Source organism: Aquarana catesbeiana, linkage group LG13, assembly GCF_042186555.1.
Source record: "Aquarana catesbeiana isolate 2022-GZ linkage group LG13, ASM4218655v1, whole genome shotgun sequence".
NCBI lineage: Eukaryota > Metazoa > Chordata > Amphibia > Anura > Ranidae > Aquarana > Aquarana catesbeiana.
The window spans coordinates 31,006,042-31,031,689 of record NC_133336.1 but is presented as its reverse complement, the minus strand read 5'-3'; the positions used below and the strand labels follow the sequence as shown (position 1 = coordinate 31,031,689).

Genomic DNA, 25,648 nt, shown 5'->3' with positions numbered 1-25,648 from the left:
ATGTGAGGTAATAATGTAATATGTGGGATACACGTGAGGTAATAATGTGATATACAGTATACATGTGAGGTAATAATATGAAATGCGGAATACATGTGAGGTAATAATGTAATATACATGTGAGGTAATAATGTAATATACCGGATACATGTGAGGTAATAGTGTGAAATACGGGATACACGTGAGGTGATAATGTGATATACAGTATACATGTGAGGTAATAATGTTATATACGGGATAGACGTGAGGTAATAATGTGATATACAGTAAACGTGGGGTAATCATGTGATATACAGGATACACGTGAGGTAATAATGTGATATATACGGAATACATGTGCGGTAATAATGTGATATACAGTATACATTTGAGGTAATAATGTGATATAAGGGATACATGTGAGGTAATAATGTGATATACGGGATACATGTGAGGTAATGTGATATATGGGATACATGTGAGGTAATAATGTGATATATGTGACTTATGTGAGGTAATAATGTGATATACGGAATACATGTGAGGTAATAATGTGATTTACGGGATACACGTGAGGTAATAATGTGATATATGGGATACATGTGAGATAATTTGATATACGGAATACATGTGAGGTAATGTGATATACGGGATACATGTGAGGTAATAATGTGATATACAGGATACATGTGAGGTAATAATGTGATATACAGGATACATGTGAGGTAATAATGTGATATACGGGATACATGTGAGTTAATGTGATATACGGAATACATGTGAGGTAATAATGTGATATATGGGATACATGTGAGATAATTTGATATACGGGATACATGTGAGGTAATGTGATATACGGGATACATGTGAGGTAATAATGTGATATACGGGATACATGTGAGTTAATGTGATATACGGAATACATGTGAGGTAATAATGTGATATATGGGATACATGTGAGATAATTTGATATACGGGATACATGTAAGTTAATGTGATATACGGGATATATGTGAGGTAATAATGTGATATACGGGATACATGTGAGTTAATGTGATATACGGGATACATGTGAGTTAATAATGTGATATACAGGATACATGTGAGTTAATAATGTGATATACGGGATACATGTGAGTTAATAATGTGATATACGCGATACATGTGAGTTAATAATGTGATGTACCGGATACATGTGAGGTAATAATCTGATGTACGGGATACATGTGAGGTAATAATGTGATATAAGTGACGTGTGATGTAATTCAGCAGGTACAGTATATAGTGTATGCAGCAAAAACATTTTACAATTTAGGATTTTCATCTATTGAATTTCCTATTACTTTCTGTCTCAGTTACATCATTAGTTTGTCATGAGTAAGTATTTTACTCTATATAAGTGCCGGTTCACACTTGTCATGCGACTTGAGAGTTCAAGGTTGCATGACAAGTTGCACCCCATTAACAGCAATGGAACCGACTCAAGTCACATCGACTTAGAAAAAGGTTCCTGCACTACTTTTTGTCCGACTCATCGCGGTTTCCATGGACTTCTGTTAATGAAGTCGCAAGCAAGCTGCAATGAAGTCACGCAGGATGTCGGCTGTCAAAGACACTAAGCCCTCGTACACACTGAACGTAGGTCTGAAATCGTGCAAGTTAAGCTGAACTCACACAATTTTAAACCCGCATTTCAGTGCGAGTTTGGGGGCCATTTGAAAGCCATCTGTGCGGGTTCATGCACTGATGTCTATTGAAATCTCCCCTGAAGTCGCCAAAAGTAGTGCAGGAACTGCTTTTGGAAATTGGTGCGGCGCGGCAAAGTCGGCGTTGCACCGATTGGGACAGTGCCGTTGCTGCCAATAGGCTGCGATTTAGCATGCGGTTTGGCATGTCAAATCGCACCAATGTGAAGGGGGGCTATGGGCGATTTACTAAAACTGGTGCGCACATCTGGTACAGCTGTACATAGTAACCAATCAGCTTCCAGGTTTTATTGTCCAAGCTTAATTAAACAAGCTGAAGTTAGAAGCTGATTGGTTACTATACACAGCTGTACCAGATATGTGTGCACTAGTTTTAGTAAATTTCCCCCATAGGGAGTCATCACAAGTCAGTATACTACACTAGATTTTAGGCAAAAGGCCAGAATGATGGCAGAGCACCCTTACTGGACATTGATAAGAACAGATACCACACTTGATCTTATCCAGAAAGTCCCTTTTTCCCCCACAAATAGAGCTGTCTTTTGCTGGTATTTGATCACCTCTGCGGTTTTTATTTTTTGCACTAAAAAAAAGCCTGACAATTTAAAAAAAAAAAAAATTATATATATATATATATATATATATATATATATATATATATATATATATATATATATATATATATATATATATATATATATATATGTCTTTTTTTTTTTTACTTTCTGATATAAAACATTTCCAATAAAAAAATTGAAAAAATTTCTTCATCAATTTAGGCCAATATATATTCTGCTACATGTAATTGGTAAAAAGAATCCCAATAAGTGTATATTGATTGGTTTATGCAAAGGTTATAGCATCTACAAACTATGGGATAGATTTATTTCTTTTTCTTTTTTTATTAGTAATGGCGGCGATCAGAAACTTATAGCGGGACTGCGATATTGCGGCGAACACTAACTGACACCTTTGACACTTTTTGGGGACCAGTGACACTAATACAGTGATTAGTGCTAAAAAAATATGCACTTTCACTGTACTAATGACACTTGCAGGGAAGGGGTTAACACCAGGGGTGATTAAAGGTTTAAGCCCGGGTTCACACCTATGCGAATTAGAGGTGCGTTTCCGCACCTCTAATTCGCATAGCAGGAGAATGTGACTGGCTCCCTATGGAGCCAGTTCACATATCTCCGGGGCGGCTGCGGTGCGCACTGCACAAAAACACTGTGCGTCTTTGGCTGCGTTTCAGGGCCGAATTCAGGCATAGAATCGGCCCTGATTCGTCCCTGAAACGGTGAACAGGGACGCACAGCGCTCCTGTGCGATCCGCAGCCCGTTGTGGTGTGAACCCGGGCTAAATGTGTTCCCTGGGTGTGCTTTGTAACTGTGGGGGAGGTGCTTTGACTGGGGGGAATGTAAAGATCCCAGTCACAGGATCAGTACATTCCCCTCTCACAGAACAGTGGTCTGCCTTGTTTACATAGGCAGACCGCCGTTCTGCCTTTCTCCTGAAGGATTGTTGGGTCCCGGGGGACATCGTGTCCGCTAATTGGCTCCCGCTGTGTCCAATCGCAGTAGGAGCAGGGCAGCGCATGCGTGTGCATCACATACTAGGTACATGATCTGGCACATAGCGGCCGCCCTGCCTCAGTAATGTAGGTGGGGTGGACGCTAAGCGGTTAAAATCAGCAAATGAAACACGGAAATAGTAAATATTGCTTGTATCCTGTCTGTGGGATGTGTCTTTTGCAGCTGTACATTTTATGGGTTTTTATGCTATTGATGTGAATAAACATTATACGCTGTGTGGCTTTTATTAACATATATTTAAAGTATATCTGAACCCAAGAACAAAAATGTAATAATATATATAATATATATATATATATATATATATATATATATATATATATATATATATATAAATATTAGGGCTGGGAGATTTTCTTAAAGAAAAAAATCTTCGATTCTCTTAAGAAAAACTGGATTCACGATTCGAATTGAGTTTTTTTGTTTTTTTTTGGAAACCGTGCCGGTCCTGAGGCACTGCGGGCATGAGCTTTTAGGCGAGGCCGCGGCTTCGGCCTAGTCTGCAGCATCCGGCCGAAGCCGCGGACTCGCCTAAAAAACTCCTTGCCCGCAGCTCCTCAGGACCAGTGCAGTGTCAGCGCCGGTCCTGAGGCGCTGCCGGCATGAGTTTTTAGGCTAGTCCGCGGCGTCCGGCCGAAGCCGCGGACTAGCCTAAAAACTCATGCTCGCATCGCCTTAAGACCGGCGCAGTGAAAAAAAAAAAAATCTACAAAAATCTATTTGCTTACATTTTGAATCAATTTGACCTCTCAACTCGTTTCAAGATTTAAATCGATTTTTTTCCCCAGCCCTAATATATATATATATATATATATATATATATATATATATATATATATATATATATATATATATATATATATAATCACAATCAGTGCCGGTTCACACTAGACGCGGCACGACTTGCAGGTCGCCTCACCAAGGCGACCTGCACACGACTGCCGGGGCGACTTGCAAGACGACTGTATAGAAGTCTATGCAAGTCGCCCCCAAAGTAGTACAGGAACCTTTCTTCTAAGTCGGAGCGACTTGCGTCGCTCCGATTAGAACGGTTCCATTGTACAGAACGGGAGGCGACTTGTCAGGCGGCTAGGTCGCCTGACAAGTCGCCCCCGTGTGAACCGAGCCTCAGGGTAGCAGGCTTTAGTTGTGGTGGCTGCATTATTTTTCTTTGTTTTATTTCCCCTTTTCACACATGATGATCCTGCCAGTAACATGATTCTTGTCCTATGGGAACAATGTTCACTCGTCATACTTTATCTAATGAAGAAAACCCCCATCCTTTTCATCTCCATAACATGGGGAGGCTTTCTGTAGTCCAGCAGGGGAGAACTGGGCAAAGCTAACAGTCTTTTCTAGGATTTCATTGTAGTGGAGGGGCTGTGTTGCAAGCTCCTTATGTCACCGGATTCCTGTCAGGATATATACATCAATATAAATTGTAAAGAAAAGTTTTTAAAGTATAACCAAAAGCAAACATGTTTTTTTTTTTTTTTTTTTTAGTTTTGGATAGAGTGGAGATGGATTAGAACACCTGTCAGGTTTATTACTGTCTGTGTCCCCGTTATGGAGACTCTCCTGCTCTATTTGTCCTGTTTACCATTATCAAAAGTAAAAGAAAACCCTAAAATTTGGGTTGTCGCCAAAACACTAATAGAGGGGAAATCTTCCAATGGGGCTACTAGCTCTGGTGACCTGGTGGGAAGGGGGGGGGGGGGCAATGGATTCCTGTAATTTTTCAGGGATTTCCTCTCACTATCTGTTTGGCTATGGGAGAGGAAGTGAAGGTAAATCTCCTCAATGTAACATAGATGGCAAAAAAAACTGACAGCGATTATAACCTTCCCTTACACGATCCAAAATGGGAGAAAAAAAGTTTTGTTTTAGTCGCATTTAGCAGTATTTTTAGTGCTAGAATAAGAATGCTAAAGCCTGGTACATACGATCAGTTTTTTTGTTTTTTTTTGTTTAACCCAGCAGGTTAAACGAAATAAAAAAACTGAGGAGCTCGTCGGACTAATTATCTGATGTAAGTACAGCAATCTCCTCGCTGAGCTATTGTGTTCTGACAGGGACTCCCCCCCCCCCCCCCCAATCACAACACACCAGTCAGCGCTGGCAGCCATTGACTGCCAGCGCTGATCGGATGCGGGTCGGATGCTGGTTTTCCAGAATGCTGTTCGATAGAAGCAGGACAGGCCGGTGTACACATGGGCCATACGTCCGCCAGTTTCTGTTGAACCTGCCAATACTGGACAATATTCGGCCTGTGTGTACCAGGCTTAAAGTGTTACTTAACCCAGGAGCCTGCATTCACTATATCTGGTCTCCCACAGTACACAAAAATTTAATTATTTTAGTAAATATAGACTGCAAAATATATTTTCTCATCAGCAGTATGTAGCAGTCTTGTGACTTCTATCAGTTCCTGGTTAAAGCTTGTAGGAGGAGTTTTCATACTGCACTGAGCTGTCCTATCAGGATCAAGGACCCCTGACCCCCTGTCTGGGCAGTGCTGATTGGCCCTGTGCTGATCAGAGGAAGATCAGAGAAGACAGGATCAAACAGCCTTTTTACAAAATGAGGAGGATTAACACCTTTTCCACAGTGAGTATAACAAGCATGCTTTACTGCATATACAGACTGATTTTACTGTTGTGGGTTTAGTAACACGTTAACGTATAGCTAAAGCCAAGACCTTTTTAGTTTGGAGTGGAGAGGGATTAGAACACCTGTCATCATTTTTTTTTTTTTTTTTTTTTTTTTTTTATTGCTGTCTGTGCCCCCGGTAAGGAGCTCTCTTTGTCCTGTCATTGAAAAGAAAGTAAAAGAAAATCCCAAATTTTGGGTTGTCCCCAGAAAAGTAATAGAGAGGAAATCTTCTAATGGGGACACTAGTTCTGGCTGACCTGGGAATCCCCAAGGAATTCCCATACTTTGCAGGGATTTCCACTCACTTCCTGTTTAGCTATGGGACAGGAAGTGAAGGTAAATCTTTGCAATAGATGGCAAAAAAAAAAAAATCTGGCGGGATTTATAACCCTCCCTTACTCTATCCAAAATGAAAACAAAAGTTTTGCCTATAGCTCTACTTTAATGCTGAGGTTGGAGAGTTGCTTGGCATAGCACATAAAGTATGAGAATAGTACTGAGCTGTAAACTCATGTAAGTGGCGGTCATGCTGGTCTGAGTGTTCAATCAAGAGCCTGTGTTGACAAGCTCAATTATAGGTGACAAAGTATATATATATAAAAAAAATGTTCTTGCCTAAAAATAGACATAAAGGGAATGCATGTAAACAGTTGGCAGCTGTTTACATCTGTTCAGATCTGTCTAAATAGAATGTGATAGAATAGAATGCGATGCGGGAACCAGCGTGACTCCTGTGAGGGCTCCCACATTGCATATCTCTTGCATCTCTCGCAGGCAGTTCACACTGCTCTATGCAAACCTCTGTGGGTGTCAATACAAAGTTAATGACACCCCAAGATTGGTTCGCAGATCCCAGTGCGAACTGTGAAATGGTGCAGGAGTTGGATCGCATAGGTGTAAACACCCATGTGATCTGATTCTGGTGCTGACCTAAAAAAAGGGTCCTGCACCATTTTGGTCCAAATGCGATGAAAATTCAGCCATACAATCTGTATGGCTGAATTCACATCGCACAGACATCGCATGTGATCTGCACAGCAATGTGGAGCGATTCACATGCGTGGTCTGACATTGAAATAGTGTGAAACCAGCCATAATCTTTTTAAAAAATGGACCTGAATGGATACTGATGTAAATATCCTTCCGTTTATATCTGCCTGCCCAAAGAAATAAATTGCGGTTCAGTCGGGATCCGTCTGAAAATACAGACAGACTGAACGTGTGCGTGAAAGGACCCTAAGGAACTGGCAAGTTTTAATAGGATGAGGTAGGGAATCCCAGAGAATGGGGGCTGTTCTACAGTAATCCTGTGCATGGGATAGGGATATGAGTCAGTAGGTCAGTGGAGCAGAGAGAGCAGTTTGGAGTATATGTTGTGGTTATAGTCAGCAGCAGTGTACATACTGGTCTCTTCTCATATAGGGGGAACTGTCTATATATCGCACAGCTCTTTGGGCACTTATCCCTCATATACAATAATGACCTATTCATACAGATTATCAACAATAAAATGTTAGCAGGTTGCCAGTTTCATCCGATGTACATCACAACTTAAAGTGGATGTAAACCCTCACATATACCCAGTGAAGTGATGAAACAAATCATCCTACATAGGTTTTACTTATTCTTTAGAATTCTTACATTGTGTTAGAATTTTCACTTCCTCATTCAGCACTGGGAGACAGCTGATTGGAGGAAAGGTGCACCCCCCCCCCCCCCCTCTCTACATAGGTAGAAGGCAGATACTTTCATAGCTGCGCTGTGAAGAGACAAGCTCTCTGCTAATCTATTTATAACAACCTCCCGTCTCTGAGAACTTCCCAGCGCAAAAAAACAGCAGAGGCACACAGGACGATGCTTTGGAGAGAGATAAGAAAACACTACAGATATATGTGCATAGGTCAAATTTTATGAATCAGGTTAACATCCACTTTAAAGCGGAGTTCCGGCCACATAGATTTTAATTTTTTAATTTTTTATTTTTTTTACAGGGATCCCCTCACACTGCAGTAATAACACACATCAAGTATATCTATATTTGCTAGTGGATATGAATCCTATATATTTTTTTTTTCTACTTACAATTTTGAAAATTGTCCTCTGGCCGTTGCCATGATGAGTGTGGGCATATGAAGCCCAATCACAACCTCTTCCTGGATAAGCGATCGAGGGGTGCATGCTGGGTAACCAGCATGCACCTCTCGAACTCGCGCATGCACGATGCTCCGGCGGGACGTAGCGCAGATTGTTTAGCAAGTTGCCATAACAACGGGCGGCGATGGAGGAAGGTCCTGCCCTGTTATAGCAACATAGATAGATCTGCCTTAAATCGCGTCATTTCCTGTCGGGAAGAAACACAATTTTTTGACACATTCTTGGCCCGCTGACTCCTGGGAAATGATGCGGAGCCAGAAGTGGCAGATTAGGAGCCACCACCTAGCAACAGGGCACTTCTTGTCAGTATAAAAAAAAAATATCCAAATGTTTTTTCTTAATAATAGAGGGCTGTGAAAATGTAAAAATGTTTTTCAGGGTGGAACTCCGCTTTAACTGCCTCTGGGTCAATCCCGATTCTGCCCTCTCACATTTACTACAACTCCAAGGCCTACCAGTTCAAGTCCTTGTCTATACCCCATTATCTATGGCAGGGGTCTTCAAACTACGGCCCTCCAGTTGTTCAGGAACTACAATTCCCATCATGCCTAGTCATGTCTGTGAATGTCAGAGTTTTACAATGCCTCATGGGACGTGTAGTTCTGCAACAGCTGGAGAGCCATAGTTTGAAGATTCCTGATCTATGGCCTTATATTCTGTGTCTGCTACTCTATCAGCTAGGATTGTCTATCCCTTCAAAGCCTGTTTTCTCTCCATTTCTTCGAGGGCTTTCAACCTTAACATAAAGATATATTTTTCTTTGACTGAAGTCACACTCTGCCCTTATTAGCCTGCAGACACAGACCCTCATTATATTACAGGATGGTTGGAACTATTTCTAGAAGATCCAGCAGATGATGGAATGACAGGATTTCCCATCTCAAAGGAACACTCTATATAAATTGTGGTGTGATAGAGAGAGGTGTTACACATACAGTATATGTATGGCCTTTTTTTTTTTTTATTTTACCTGGCTTGTTATGGATTCACCGGAAGATCTGTAAAGGATTGTGCGATTTTGTTTGTACATTTTTGGAATGTCGGAATGACATAGGCCAAGAACTCTGCTCACCTATGTCCCAGTACCTGAGTCTGTGACATCAGCAAGTTACCTGTCACTCCCATTGTACCAACTATGCAACAGATTCAGTTCCTGCCTGTTTAGACTGGATTGTGAAATGTTTGCTTATAGACAAGCGTCTTTACGTCTTACTTCTTACTTAACAGGAAGTAGCTAGTGTTCATGTTCACCACGCCTTCTAACGTCTCGCAAGTTGTTGTCAGCCATCAATCTATATCTGATGAACCTTCTCCATCCAGTTTAGTTAAGCCCTCCATAGACCAGGCAATGTATACTTTTATTGGCAGTACTGTTGCCCTCTGCCTAGTATCTAATCCCAGAACTTTCTAATAATTGCCAGTGGAGAAAATGTCTATAGGGATTTTAGATATTGTCTTCCCTATGCCAGGGCTATGTGCATGTGAGATGCATGGATTGAGGTTTTTCTCTATGCAGCAGATGAAGTGTGGGCCTATTGTCGATTTTCCAGGGAAACCAGGCCCTTTCAGTAATCAATGCCTGTTCTAGTCCTGTTCAGGGAAGGGTTAAGTCCCGATGCACAGTTGGTGGGAACGGTGTCACAGGGACGAAATCATTAAAGATTCTGCCACAGCATCATCCCTACCGCCTTCTTCCTACTCGACACCACCATTCAGTGATTAGAGGGAAGAACTATGAACACCCACAATGCTGTGGGATAGGCACATGTAATAATACACAATGAGACTCCACTACAATCGACCCTTATATGTACATCAGCCCGAGGAACGCATTTTATGCTGAGAATTGCATTTTTCTAAGATCTTCTAGTGCGTTTGTGCTGATAACAAGCCATATCGTGAGTGCTGAATAATAGCCACAGTATTAAAGGGTCAGTTTAGACAAATCTGGTATTGCAATGGATTGAATTACCCATTGAATACTTATAACTCCGAGGGAATACTGTCACAAAATTTACTTCTGACATCCCAGGGAGTTATCAAAACCGTGTAAATAATTCAAGTCACCAGCATCGTGCCAAAACCATAATTATGTCCTGAGGCTTTTGTCACACCTGTATGCTAAGTTTACACACGTTATGCATGTTGGTGTGAGGCTGTTCTATTTATTCTAAATGGCAATCCAATGTACTTTCCCAGTGCACAGTAATGCCGCGTACACACGGTCGGACCTTTCGTCTACAAAAGTCCGACGGACTAAAGCTGGCTGACAATCCGATCGTGTGTGGGCTTCCCCGGACTTTCAGCGGACTTTTCCAGCCTCAAATCTGACGGACTTTAGATTTGAAACATGCTTCAAATCTTTACGTCGTAACTACGCCGGACCCAGAAATCCGCTCGTCTGTGTGCTAGTCCGACGGACAAAAACCCACGCTAGGGCAGCTATTGGCTACTGGCTATCAACTTCCTTATTTTAGTCCGGTGTACGTCATCACGTACGAATCCGTCGGACTTTTGTGTGATCATATGTAGGCAAGTCCGTTCGTAAGAAAGTCTGCCGCAAGTCCGCCAAAAGTCCGTCGAAAGTCTGTCGGACAGGCTGTCGGACTTTTGTAGACGAAAAGTCCGACCGTGTTTACGCGGCGTAACAGCTACTGTGCGTTTTTAGGGTTGCCACTTTTTCTTCAAGCCAAACACCAACACTTTAGCGGCATACAGCAAATTATTATTATTTTTTTTTTTTTTTAGTATACACTATAGCAGTGGTCATCAACCCTGTCCTCAGGGCCCACTAACAGGCCAGGTTTGTATGTATTACCTTGGGGAGATGCAGACTAGAATACTGCAATCACTGAGCAGCAAATGATATCACTTGTGATGTATTTCAGTTATCTTGCAAACCTGGCCTGTTAGTGGGCCCTAAGGACAGGGTTGATGACCACTGCACTATAGGATAACAGACCTGGGACACCTTTGTCCCTCTGCCAAAGAGAACAGTAAGGCCTCTTTCACACGGATGATCCGTATGTCCGTTTTTCATCCATCCGTTTTCGGATGAAAAACGGACATACAGTCATCCCTATGGAGCGTCGGATGTCAGCGGTGACATGTCCGCTGACATCCGACCCGCTCCGATCCGAAAAGTGTAACGGAGGAAAAACCTACTTTTTCCTCCGTTTTCGGATCGGATCGGATGACGACGGACACTACGGACCGTCATCATCCGATCCCCCCATAGGGGAGAGCGGCGCTCTGACAGGTCCGTCGCTGCACAGTGTGCAGCGATGCACCTGTCATCTTCCTGCTCAGCGGGGATCGGCGGAGCTATCCCCGCTGAGCAAGCGGATGTTCACGGGGCGGATCATGACTGATCTGCCCCGTGTGAAAGAGGCCTAATGCGGTGCGCATAGTGCCCCCTCACCCTCCTCTCAGGCCCTGTTCGGAGCTAAATTCATGTCTGAATAATGTGTCCGGGTTTCAGGTGGACTGAACAGGTGGCAACCCTGCATGCGTAGTGTTGCCAAAAATGCTGCATACACACTTTTTCGGTGGTGCTTGGAATTGAATGGGCAGCCCTAATGCAATGTGCATTTAATGCACTGCAGTGGACAGGGCCGGTGTGGATGGACCATTAAAGTGCCACTCCATTCTTAATATAAAGGAATAAAAAAATTTTTCAAGTCATATAATCACATTACAGATGTGTAATATACACCAGATAAGCAATTCCAGTGCAATTTTGGAAAAGTTTGCATCATTTTCATTCATTTTGGGTGAATTAGAAAAAAATTAAGAAAATTATTTGCATGCATCCAATATGAAACGCCCATCTCGAGTTTTGTTATGGTATCATGTCACTTCCTGGGCATCGATATTATCAACTGTATGAATAGCGTTACGCTGTGATGTCATCAGCTGAGCACATGTAATGTCAGCTTAATATACAGTATATTGCTACATCACTGAGGGCCCATTGAGATTGGTGTGTTATAGTAACCGCATGTTACCACAAATCACATACCGTAGTGCAGTGTATTGTCAACACACAACAATGCACCACGCTGCACCACAGCACATGTGGTGTGTGTGTGAAATGTGGCGTACTGAGTTAAAAAAAAAAAAAAGTGGATGTTTGGTGCAAAACAGTGCACCCCCACCTTATTCAAACTGGGCTGCCTTACCAGAGCACACCTAAGGCCCCTTTCACACTTGTGCAACTTGGGACTGCAAAGTCGAATGACAAGTTGTTCCCCATGATTTCCAATGAGTACCATTCATATCTGTGCGACTTCAAGTCCTGCCGACTTCAAAGTAGTCCCTGTACTACTTTGGTCCAACTTTCATGTGAGTTGAGGTCCATAGACCTCAAGTTTACACAGGTGTTCCCCGAAATCACAGCAAAATCGCGCAGTGTGAAAGGGGCCTAAAGGCACGGTAATGCATTTTGTTGGGCCCGTTCACACCAGCAGTGTGCATTAAAAACCGCACATCACGCTATTTACTTTTTTTTTTCTGCTAACTTTATTGAGATGTCACAAAGTGCCGTATCATTAAATTCTGTTGTCCCTTGCATGGTGCAGTGGATTGCATCACACCTCTAGAAAAAAGTACTGCCTTCTGTACTGTTTTTCAGTGCACACAGTGGTGTGATCTGACGTGATAGGTAATCAGGCTTCTTTCCTTGTCTATGCATTGGGATTGTGATGGACAGTGCCGCCAATCGCAGCCCAATGCATCTGGTGTGAATGAGTCCTGTGTGGCACAATATGAAGGGACCCTGAAAGTCTGTTTAAAGGCTGTCATTACTCAGTTTAAGGTTTATACCCATACTGTACCACAAAGCTTCTGTTCTGCTGTGCTGAATGTAGAATCTCCAAAATACATTTTTTAGATAATATATTCATGTTTTTTGTTTTTTTTTTTTTAATCGAAAATCAATATATTCATGTTTATGTGGAGTTCCCTGAGTTTAGGGCAGTAATAAAACCTGAATTGCGATATTGTGAAGAGCACCTACTGATGCTTGGCCTGTCTTGTCTTGGGGCCCCCCGAGTGTGCTGTTCCAGGCACCGTCAATGCGCAGTTTGCAGTTATCGTGGGACATACACAAATGTCTGACAAAAACCTTTCAGTTTTTTTTTTTTTTTTAATATCTGAGTACCCCATTATATATGAGACCCTGACTCATAGCTTGTGGCACATAGAATCTACATATCAAAGGGAGGACAATGTCTACATAGGTGTGTACGCGGGTGTCTCCTTTTGACTACGCCATGTTTTGGGCGGGGTCTACTGTGCCCGTGCACGTGGGATAACTCTCGCACGGAGCATGCTCATTAATGTCCAGGACCAGGCAAAGCCTGCTGTCATGTGAAGAATCTAACATTAAGGCCGTTCCGCAACTTAGAGATTCCTCTGAAAAGCAACTTGTCCCGTGTCACTACGCACTGTAACTTGTATGGTTGCATTAGGAGGGACATGCTGAGCCTGCGCCCACTCCACCAGTCCAGCGTACCTCTGTTACCTCACTCCCGGTAACAGAAAGGGGTCCCGAAGTGCACCTAGCGCAGCCCTCATGCATGCTCTTGCTTAACTCCTTCCTTATGGTACATCGTTACTAGGCCATAGATCTCCGTAACTCCAGTCTGCTCCTGGTTGCCATGGGAGATGGACAGCTAGGGAGGGAGCCAGAACATCGACCTCCCCCCCCCCCTCGCTACCGGAGGACTGTCCCCTTACCAGGTACCATACCTAATGACTAGTTGGTTGTAGTTTGCTTTGTTCACTTGGTTATTCATAGCAACTATACTCCTCTTGTCCCTGCAACATTAACCCCGTTTAGCAGTATTACTTCATACCCCACATGTGTTTTACAGACCCAGGTTGTTTTGGCATACACCAGAACCATCATGCACCCCTTTGAATAACTTCAGGCCAGGCTCAGATGGTTAATGCAACTTTACTGTAAAAATGCAGCATGACAGTACATAACGAATACCGTCCTTTCCCTAATCCTAACTAAGATAACGTAGTGGCCTACGCATGCCGTAAGGTAAGAGTCTATAAAGGCAAAGTCCATAACTTGGATATGTCTGTGATTCCCAGTTTCTACAGGCTGTGTTCACATATGTGCGGCCGCGGTTCCGGTGTGTTCTTGTTCACTGATTCAGGTGCAAATCAGATCAGAATTTTTGCCTGAATTCGCACCTGAACCGGACCCAAACACGCACAGGACCCTTTTGGACAGTGGCGGTTGGTGCTGTATAGTTTGGGGGGGTGTTGACAGGTGTCTTTTTTGCCAGCCCCCCCCCCCCCCCCCCCGGGTAAGTTGTTTGTTCGTCCCCCCACCAGCTTTGCACTTACCCCATCTAGCAGCTTCGGCTTCTTCCCGCGCCTCCTCCTCCTAGGCAGCAGCTTCCTCCTGTGTCTCTGGCTTCAATACGATTGCTTCTCCCCTCAGCCAATCGGGTTTCAAGACCCGCTTCCTGATTGGCCGGAAGGAGAATCAGGAAGACAATGGCGAATATTAATTCGCTATTGTTACACAATTTGGTGAGCTCAGGACGCAGTGCTCTGCGCACCAAGCCCATCCTTTTTTGAAGCCAATTGGAGCCTCAGGCTCTAATCATGTGATTAAAAAAAAAAAACATTGAAATCCAAAGCAATGTCCATAAAGACATGGATGAGCGAGTTTGGGGTGGAGGAACTTGACTGTCCTGACCTCAACCCGATAGAACATTATAGTTAGCAGATATATTTTCTTAACTTTATCATTAGACTTGTATAGCGCCGTCAATTTATGCAGCTCTTTATATATACATATATATTATACATTCACATCAGTCACTACCCTCAAGGAGCTTATAATCTAAGGTCTTTAACTCACATTCATACATACTAGGGCCAATTTAGACAGGATCCAATTAGCCTACCAGCATGTCTTTGGAGTGTGGGAGGAAACCCACGCAGGCACAGGGAGAACGTGCAAACTCCAGGCAAGTGGTGTCGTGGTTGAGATTCAAACCAGCAAACCTTTTTACTGCTAGGTGAAAGTGCTAACCACTACACCACTGTGCTGCCCAACATGAATTAAAATCTCACGTATCCTTAGGACAGAGTCAGCAACCTGCGGGCTGCACCTGGCCCACCGCCACTAAATCTTCGGCCCGCCAGTGCCCGTGATTAATTCACAGGCAATCGGCCCGCGGATAAGTGATTGGATGTTTAATACGGTTATCTGCAAAAGTGTCTGTTAGATGATAAAACTGCAGCTATATACCTCACTAAGGGCGCCACTCGGAGCTCAGATTACTCGCCGCCTCTCTTTTCCCTCCCCTCCTGACTGACGTCATGCTCGGCCCCGCCTGTTGAATTGTCAGATGAGGAGAAGAGAAGCGGCGAGTATTCTGAGTGCCGAGTGGCGCTCTTAATGAGGTATATAGCTGCAGTTTTATCATCTAACAGACACTTTTGCAGATAACAGTATTAAACAGTGAATAATAAGAATATTCAGGGCCATCTTTAATATTGTCTGGACCCAGCCACTGTACCCCCCTGTCCACAGCCACCTCTGTATCCCCCCTGTCCACAGCCACCTCTGTACCCCCCCCCACGTCTACAGCCACCTCTGTACCCCCCCCCCCTGTCCACAGCCACCTCTGTACCCCCGTCCACATCCACCACTGTACCCCCCATCCATATCCACCACTGTACCCCCCAGTCCACAGCTACATCTTTACCACACCCCCTGTCCACAGCCACCTCCGTACCCCCCCCTGTCCACAGCCACCTCCGTACCCCCCCTGTCCACAGCCACCTCTGTACACCCCCCTGTCCACAGCCACCTCTGTACCCCCCCTGTCCACAGCCACCTCTGTACCCCCCCCTGTCCACAGCCACCTCTGTACCCCCCCCTGTCCACAGCCACCTCTGTACCCCCCGTCCACATCCACCACTGTACCCCCCTGTAGACAGCCACCTCTGTACACCCCCCTGTCCACAGCCACCTCTGTACCCCCGTCCACATCCACCACTGTACCCCCCCTGTCCACAGCCACCTCTGCACCCCCCGTCCACAGCCACCTCTGTACCCCCCCTGTCCACAGCCACCTCTGCACCCCCCCGTCCACAGCCACCTCTGCACCCCCCCCGTCCACAGCCACCTCTGTACCCCCCCCCGTCCACAGCCACCTCTGTACCCCCCCGTCCACAGCCACCTCTGTACCCCACCCTCGTCCACATCCACCACTGTACCCCCCAGTCCACAGCCACCCCTGTACCCCCTGGCCCACCGCCACTAAATCTCCGGCCCGCCAGTGCCCATGATTAATTCACAGGCAATCAGCCCGCGGATAAGTGATTGGATGTTTAATACGGTTATCTGCAAAAGTGTCTGTTAGATGATAAAACTGCAGCTATATACCTCATTAAGAGCGCCACTCGGAGCTCAGATTACTCGCCGCCTCTCTTCTCCCTCCCCTCCTGACTGACGTCATGCTCGGCCCCGCCTGTTGAATTGTCAGACGAGGAGAAGAGAAGCGGCGAGTATTCTGAGTGCCGAGTGGCGCTCTTAATGAGGTATATAGCTGCAGTTTTATCATCTAACAGACACTTTTGCAGATAACAGTATTAAACAGTGAATAATAAGAATATTCAGGGCCATCTTTAATATTGTCTGGACCCAGCCACTGTACCCCCCTGTCCACAGCCACCTCTGTATCCCCCCACGTCCACAGCCACCTCTGTACCCCCCCCACGTCCACAGCCACCTCTGTACCCCCCCCCCCGTCCACAGCCACCTCTGTACCCCCGTCCACATCCACCACTGTACCCCCCATCCATATCCACCACTGTACCCCCCAGTCCACAGCTACATCTTTACCACACCCCCTGTCCACAGCCACCTCCGTACCCCCCCCGTCCACAGCCACCTCCGTACCCCCCCTGTCCACAGCCACCTATGTACACCCCCCTGTCCACAGCCACCTCTGTACCCCCCCTGTCCACAGCCACCTCTGTACCCCCCCCTGTCCACAGCCACCTCTGTACCCCCCCGTCCACAGCCACCTCTGTACCCCCCTGTAGACAGCCACCTCTGTACACCCCCCTGTCCACAGCCACCTCTGTACCCCCCCCCCCTGTCCACAGCCACCTCTGTACCCCCGTCCACAGCCACCTCTGTACCCCCCTGTCCACAGCCACCTCTGTACCCCCCTGTCCACAGCCACCTCTGTACCCCCCTGTCCACAGCCACCTCTGCACCCCCCCGTCCACAGCCACCTCTGTACCCCCCCTGTCCACAGCCACCTCTGTACCCCCCTGTCCACAGCCACCTCTGCACCCCCCCCCCGTCCACAGCCACCTCTGTACCCCCCCCCCCGTGCACAGCAACCTCTGTACCCCCCCCCGTCCACAGCCACCTCTGTACCCCCCCGTCCACAGCCACCTCTGTACCCCACCCTCGTCCACATCCACCACTGTACCCCCCAGTCCACAGCCACCCCTGTACCCCCTGGCCCACCGCCACTAAATCTCCGGCCCGCCAGTGCCCATGATTAATTCACAGGCAATCGGCCCGCGGATAAGTGATTGGATGTTTAATACGGTTATCTGCAAAAGTGTCTGTTAGATGATAAAACTGCAGCTATATACCTCACTAAGGGCGCCACTCGGAGCTCAGATTACTCGCCGCCTCTCTTTTCCCTCCCCTCCTGACTGACGTCATGCTCGGCCCCTCCTGTTGAATTGTCAGACGAGGAGAAGAGAAGCGGCGAGTATTCTGAGTGGCGCTCTTAATGAGGTATATAGCTGCAGTTTTATCATATAACAGACACTTTTGCAGATAACAGTATTAAACAGTGAATAATAAGAATATTCAGGGCCATCTTTAATATTGTCTGGACCCAGCCACTGTACCCCCCTGTCCACAGCCACCTCTGTACCCCCCCTGTCCACAGCCACCTCTGTACCCCCCCTGTCCACAGCCACCTCTGTATCCCCCCTGTCTACATCCACCACTGAACCCCGTCTACATCCACCACTGTACCCCCCCCAGTCCACAGCCACCTCCGTACCCCCCCTGTCCACAGCCACCTCTGTACCCCCTCCTGTCCACAGCCACCTCTGTACCCCCCCCCTGTCCACAGCCACCTCTGTACCCCCCCTGTCCACAGCCACCTCTGTATCCCCCCTGTCCACAGCCACCTCTGTACCCCCCCTGTCCACAGCCACCTCTGTACCCCCCCTGTCCACAGCCACCTCTGTACCCCCCGTCCACATCCACCACTGTACCCCCCGTCTACATCCACCACTGTACCCCCCAGTCCACAGCCACCTCTGTACCCCCCTGTCCACAGCCACCTCTGTACACCCCCCTGTCCACAGCCACCTCCGTACCCCCCCTGTCCACAGCCACCTCTATACCCCCCCCCCTGTCCACAGCCACCTCTGTACCCCCCCGTCCACAGCCACCTCTGTACCCCCCCTGTCCACAGCCACCTCTGTACCCCCCCTGTCCACAGCCACCTCTGTACCCCCCCTGTCCACAGCCACCTTTGTACCCCCCCTGTCCACAGCCACCTCTGTACCCCACCCCTGTCCACCACTGTACCCCCCCAGTCCACAGCCACCTCTGTACCTCCCCCGTCCACAGCCACCTCTGTACCCCCCCTGTCCACAGCCACCTCTGTACCCCCCCCAGTCAACAGCCACCTCTGTAACCCCCCCAGTCAACAGCCACCTCTGTAACCCCCCCAGTCAACAGCCACCTCTGTACCCCCCCCCCCCCCAGTCAACAGCCACCTCTGTACCCCCCCCCCAGTCAACAGCCACCACTGTACCCCCCCCCCCCAGTCAACAGCCACCACTGTACCCCCCAGTCCACAGCCACCTCTGTACCCCCCCCCCCAGTCTACAGCCACCTCTGTACCCCCCCCCCCCCAGTCTACAGCCACCTCTGTAACCCCCCAACTTAATTTATTAGCAGGTGAATGCGGCCCTCCATGTATTCCCATACATTGAATCCGGCCCTTAAGTGGAAAAAGGATGCTGACCCCTGTCTTAGGAGATATTGTGGCAACTGTTTGAAATCCAAAGAGAAAATGTACAAAGGTTTTGGGGCAGACAATCATATTCCAGCAGCAGTGTGTGTCTGTTTAGAGGCTGTAGTGGTGAATGGTGTTAGAATACAGGCAGGGGGGGGACAATCCTCTGAATAGTGACATGTACAGTTTGGTGGAGGAACACACAAGAAACGTGGACACATACTCTGACAGGGTGTGCACAGCTTGTTTATTGAAAATCCAGTCTGAGCAGTCCTATGATGTCACAGCCGACTGAGGGAATCCCTCTGCAAATCTCACAAGCCCAGACAGGGAAACCCTTCACTGGCCTCACATTGGAGGGGGAGGAGGAGGGAGCCCTTCACTGGCCTCACATAGGAGGAGGGGGAGGAGGGAATCCTGCACTGGGCCCTCACACAGGGAGGGAGCTTCCAGGAACAGAACAACAGACCAAAACAAAGTGAGAGCAGGGCTGAGGTTTCCTGCCCCCACCACTGAGGATATCCCAGCAAGAGGCTCCCTATACATGTCATCAGTCTGAAAGGGAAAGTTGTGCCGTTGTCCATAACAACCAGAAACATAGTCTACAATCCACACTGTACACTGCCACTGGGGGACACAACCCCCACACACACACACAAAATACAATAATCCACACTGTACACTGCCACTGGGGGACACAACCCCCCCCCACACACACAAAATACAATAATCCACACTGTACACTGCCACTGGGGGACACAACCCCACACACACACACACAAAATACAATAATCCACACTGTACACTGCCGCTGGGGGACACAACCCCCCCCCCCACACACACAAAATACAATAATCCACACTGTACACTGCCACTGGGGGACACAACCCCACACACACACACACAAAATACAATAATCCACACTGTACACTGCCGCTGGGGGGCCCCAACCCCCCCCCCCACATACACACACACACACACATAATACAATCTACACTGCTGTGGGAATACAACATGCAGTACAAGATCCACATTGTACACTGCCATGGCAACACAACATACACACAATATACTATTCACACCACCACAGTGATGCAATACACACACAGTACACATGTCATAACACTACAGCCTGTCTTTGACAAAACAAGTCCAATGTACTGTAGTGTGAAGAAAAATAATGTTTCCCAATGCTGTCACAAAGTGTGACTTTCTAGGTATAAACATCTATATGTTGTGTCCCATGTGGCAGTGTACAGCATGGATTGTCTCCCTGTTTCAGTGTGGACAGTATACTCTGTGTGTTGTGTCCCCCAATGGCAGTGTGGATTGCATACTATGTTTTGCGCTGCATAAAGTGACAGCACTTTATAAGTACCTTAAATAATAATAAATAATAATACTCCCATAGCAGTACGGATTGTAGTGTGTGTGTGTGTGGGGAGCTGGGGGTCCTCAGTGACAGAGTACAGTGCGGATTGTATACTGTGTGTGTATGTTGTGGTCCCATTACAATGCACAATTTGTGTATGTTGTGTCCCTGTGGAATTGTACAGTGTGGATTGTATGCTGTGTGTGTGTGTGGTGTAACCACTAAACTATACAGGTGTGTAGTGTGTCCCCATGGCAGTGTACAGTTTGGATTGTATAGTGTGTGTGTTGTCCCCCAATGGTAGCTTATAGTGTGGATTGTATAACGTGTGTTGTATTCCTATGTCAGTGTAGATTGTATACTATGTGTAAGTGGTTTTCCTACAGCAGTGTGCAGTGTAGATTGTATAGTGTGTGTTGTGTTTTGTTCCTATGTCAATGTGCAGTGTAGATTGTATACTGTGTGTTGTGTTCCTATGTCAGTGTGCAGTGTAGATTGTATACTGTGTTCCTATGGCAGTGTACATTGTATACGGTGTGTGTTGTGTTCCTATGGCGGTGTGCAGTGTAGATTGTATATTGTGTGTGTTGTGTTCCTATGGCAGTGTAGATTGTATACTGTGTTCCTATGGCAGTGTGCAGAGTAGATTGTATATTGTGTGTGTTGTGTTCCTATGGCAGTGTGCAGTGTAGATTGTATATTGTGTGTGTTGTGTGTTCCTATGGCAGTGTGCAGTGTAGATTGTATATTGTGTGTGTTGTGTTCCTATGGCAGTGTGCAGTGTAGATTGTATACTGTGTTCCTATGGCAGTGTGCAGTGTAGATTGTATATTGTGTGTGTTGTGTTTCTATGGCAGTGTGCAGTGTAGATTGTATATTGTGTGTGTTGTGTTCCTATGGCAGTGTGCAGTGTACATTGTATACTGTGTTCCTATGGCAGTGTGCAGTGTACATTGTATACGGTGTGTGTTGTGTTCCTATGGCAGTGTGCAGTGTAGATTGTATATTGTGTGTGTTGTGTCCCCATGGCAGTGTACAGAACCCCTCCCCTTTCGCTCTCCTCTCAGGGCTCTTCCCGGCAGCCCCGCCCTTCGGACGGATGTTTTCCTTATAAGGATAACTGCGTCAGTGGATTCCCGATGGCCGAACCAAAACGGGTAACCCACGGGGGGGGATCTGCAGGCACATTATGCGGTTGTGGCGAGCTGTGATCAGTCGGGAGAAGTGATAACACGGCTGTAGCGATCAATCAGGCTCTGGCATTGTGATTCGTGTAACGGAGGCTGCGGCAGGGCTGTGTGGAGCGCTCCTCTCCTCCCCCACACACATGGTCCGTCCCATTTTTTACGTCACCCATTCATAAACTGCATGACAGCGAGTATAAAAGGCAGCCGAGCAGCGACTTCTGGCAGTGACAGCTCCGGAATTATCGGACGATCTTTTGCTTTATACACAACAGACATGTACCACGGCTTCTTCAGCAACAGCACCGACTACGAGGCGACATCCTCTCGGTGTAGCAGCGCCTCTCCAGCCGGAGACAGCATGGCTTACTACCCGTCCCCGTCCGCCTCTCTCTCCAGCATGGGATCCCCGCTCACCCCGCCGGTAAGTTGGCGACAGAATATGTGATATTGGGGGGGGGGGATCTGCTTTTGGGGTGTTCATCTTACACTGGAACCGGCTTTATAGGGTGGGATGAGTCTGGATCGGGCTCTTTACGGGTCACTGTCTGAATATGGGGGGCTTAGGTGTGATAGGATTGGGGTAATGCTGGCTAAATGGGGGGTATACAGCACAGGCAATGTGGATTGAAGTTAACGGTGCCTGGATTGGGGTTAATGATGTCTGGATTAAGGTGCACAGTGCTTGTGATATGGGTTGGGGTACACCAATGACATGGATTGGGGGTGCACAGGTGATATGGGCTGGGGTTAATGGTGTCTGGCTTGGGGTGCAGATGCCCTAGACTCGGGGTACACAAGTAAAACAGATTGGGGTGCACAGCGCTGGTGATATGGGTTGGGGTATACAGGTAGCATGGATTAGGGTGCAGGTGATATGCACTGGGGTTAATGCTTTCTGGATTGGGGTGCACAGTGCTGCTGGTATAGATTGGGGGTGCACAGGTGATATGGACTGGGGTTAATGCTGTCTGGATTGGGGTGCACAGTGATGTTGATATGGGTTGGGGGTATACAGGTAGCATGGATTAGGATGCAGGTGATGTGCACTGGAATTGATGCTTTCTGGGGTCCACAGTGTCGGTGATATGGGTTGGGGTCCACAGTGCCAGTGATATGGATTGGGGTGCAGGTGATGTGGATCTGGATTAATGCTGTCTGAATTGGGTTGCATAGTCCAGACTTTTGCAGCTCTGCTTGCTGCATAGTGCAGTGGCTGGGCTGAGCAGCTCCCCCCTCCTGTGTGTGTAAAGCGGATTCATTGATAAAACACTTCCAGAGTTCATTCAGGAGACTCCAGAGCGGCCCCTGCGTCACTAGTGACGTCAGGGCTATTTTTATCCCCTTCTGTCTGGTGTGCTGGGATTGGAAATGCAGCTCCCTCTGGATCAGCCCATTCAGCGTGTGTGCACAGAGGGAGGGGAAGGTGGAGGGGGGAACATGGTGACTTGTCACACGTTATACTTAATGTCCATTTCTTCTTTAATTTCAGGAATTTGGCACAGACTCCAACAACAGCTTTGTCCCCACCGTCACAGCCATCTCCACCTCACCAGACCTGCAGTGGTTGGTCCAGCCTACTATCGTCTCATCTGTGGCGCCATCCCAGACCAGAGTTCACCCCTATGGAGCAGTTCCAGCCTACAGCCGCAGCGGGGTGTTAAAAAGCTCTTCTGGCAGAGGACAGAGCCAGGGCAGGAGAGGAAAAGTTGAACAGGTAATTGTCCAGATAATGTGTGGGATTTGCAGTCTTTGCTTTTGCTTTCATTACGTATTAGACGTGGCAGATTTATTCCTGAGTTCTAACTGGCTTTTATTTTTATTTTCACAGCTTTCTCCCGAGGAAGAGGAGAAAAGGAAAGTTAGACGTGAAAGGAACAAGATGGCAGCAGCTAAATGCCGTAACCGTCGCCGAGAGCTGACAGACACCCTCCAAGCTGTAAGTAGATGTCCTTTTTAGCCTTGTGCTGTTGTATAGATCTAGTCTTGCATACCAGGTGCATTACTATGTGCTAGAATCCCCTAATCGGTTGGCTTCTTTTTTTTTTTTCTTCTTAGGAAACTGACGAGCTGGAGGATGAGAAGTCAATCCTGCAGGCTGAGATTGCAACTCTTCTGAAAGAGAAGGAAAAGCTTGAGTTCATCCTTGCTGCTCACAAACCTGCCTGCAAGATTCCACATGACTTGGACGCAACCTTCCAGGACCTGACCTCAACCCTGGACCTGACCCCCTCCCTGACATCCTCCTTGGACCTGTCTTTGCTCCCAGAAGTGACTAGCTCTTCCAGCTCCCAGGAAGCCACAATGGAGCCTATGTTTTCCATCAGCCTCCCACAGTCTTCCATCCCTGAGAAGGAAACCTCCCAGCTGCAGGTATCCCTCGGACTCAAATCTGAGCCTCTGGATGACTTCCTGTTCGGCACCCCTTCCACGGGGTCTTCTGACGCAGCTCGCTCTGTTCCTGATGTGGATTTGACAAGCACACTATACACTTCTGAATGGGAGCCCCTGTATAACACATTGTCTGTGGACATGGAGCCTCTGTGTACCCCTGTTGTTACCTGCACCCCAACATGTACCACCTACACCACTTCTTTTGTCTTCACATACCCAGAATCTGAACCCTTTCCCAACTGTGGAGCCACCCATAGGAGGGAGAGCAGCAGCAACGAGCAATCCTCGGACTCTCTCAACTCTCCCACTCTACTGGCCTTGTAATGCCCAAGGTGAAGTTGACCTAGGACTGTAGCCACACAGTGGTCACAGCATGGTGACTCTCTCCGCAGGCAGTAAGGGATGTGGTTTTCTGCCTCACCTTTAGTAAGACTGCCTCCTTGCTGCTATAAGTGTACACTGTGCATGTGTAGTCCATTCATCTCTGGCCAAAGTTGTAGTTGTGAAAAGCCTCGACTGAGCACACTGTCACTGCTAGAGCAAGGGTTGCCAAACTTCCCAGTGCCCGAAAAACTGCCACCCTGTCCTGCTGGCTGTGACTGGCGGATGTCTCCCTCTTCTTCCAACTGCCACCGAAGGCCGATACCTCTTCCTGACATGTAGCACTGGCATGGACCTTGTTGTGACTCCTGTTTTTTAATATGTAGCATGTTGTATCCTCGCTGCTGCGTCAGTGATGGTGTTTACATGTCTTGTGTTTTCATTATCCTGGTTTGGAAGCTACGGGCTGTTCATACAGCAGTTTTGTTATGGTGCTGGCTGCTTGTGGGCCGCTCTCATACGGAGCTCCATAACAGCCAAGATTTTTTTTATTTTTGATCTAGAGTATATATGATATATAAATATATTAAACCCGCCCCTCCGAAGCCGGACACATGGTGAACGTGCAGTATCTTCCGTTTGATTGTAACACTCAGTCTTTGCTGTCTTTCCAAGTTTTCCATGAAAACGTTTTATTTCTTGTAGACGGTTTCGTTAATTTATTTTGAATTTTGAGAATATTTATATTTTTATTTGTATTTTTGTTTTCTACTTTTGCGGACAGAGGGCCTGAAACAACTTATAGCATATTGTTTTTTTGCTTCTTGTCCAAGACATGGAGAATAAATTGTATTTGCATTCAATGCAGCTCTTGGTGTCTGAGTTTTCATTATCCTGAATGATGAGTTTATGGTGCGCTATTACTCTGGTACTGTCCAGAGGCAGACCTCTCATATATGTAGGAAGCTTTATTAGATCTGTAAGAACGCTCTTCAGGAAATAACAATTCACCTAGATCTGCTCTTCAACTTTATAAATCCACTCATCATACACTGTATAAGGCTCGGCACGATGACACAACCTTTACCTGATCCAATCATTGTGGCCGGTATCGCTGCCTAAGACTGACCACTAGAAATCAGTTCATGAGAACTGCGTATATCATATACTCAATTAGGTAATGGGGGGGGGCTTATAGCTCTCAGCTCTATGGCTTTGGAGAGGGGGGGGGGGGGGGGGGGGGGGAAT

At 46.8% G+C, this 25,648-nt stretch overlaps 1 protein-coding gene across 1 annotated transcript; it reads left to right on the top strand.

The window, feature by feature from the left end:
* The first annotated feature begins 21,888 nt into the window (after window positions 1–21,888).
* FOS (Fos proto-oncogene, AP-1 transcription factor subunit) lies at window positions 21,889–25,267 on the top strand. Its single transcript, XM_073610279.1, has 4 exons — window positions 21,889–22,109; window positions 23,178–23,402; window positions 23,517–23,624; window positions 23,744–25,267. The coding sequence occupies exons 1-4, from the start codon at window positions 21,963–21,965 to the stop codon at window positions 24,401–24,403; spliced, it is 1,140 nt and encodes a 379-aa protein (XP_073466380.1). The 5' UTR covers window positions 21,889–21,962; the 3' UTR covers window positions 24,404–25,267.
* Window positions 25,268–25,648: the final 381 nt, after the last annotated feature.

Bases quoted from the DNA above. Each gene is read 5' to 3' on its own strand.
- FOS (XM_073610279.1), top strand. From the start codon at position 21,963: ATGTACCACGGCTTCTTCAGCAACAGCACCGACTACGAGGCGACATCC. The intron at 22,110-23,177 runs GTAAGTTGGCGA...CTTTAATTTCAG, and splicing joins GATCCCCGCTCACCCCGCCG to GAATTTGGCACAGACTCCAA. The intron at 23,625-23,743 runs GTAAGTAGATGT...TTTTCTTCTTAG, and splicing joins TGACAGACACCCTCCAAGCT to GAAACTGACGAGCTGGAGGA.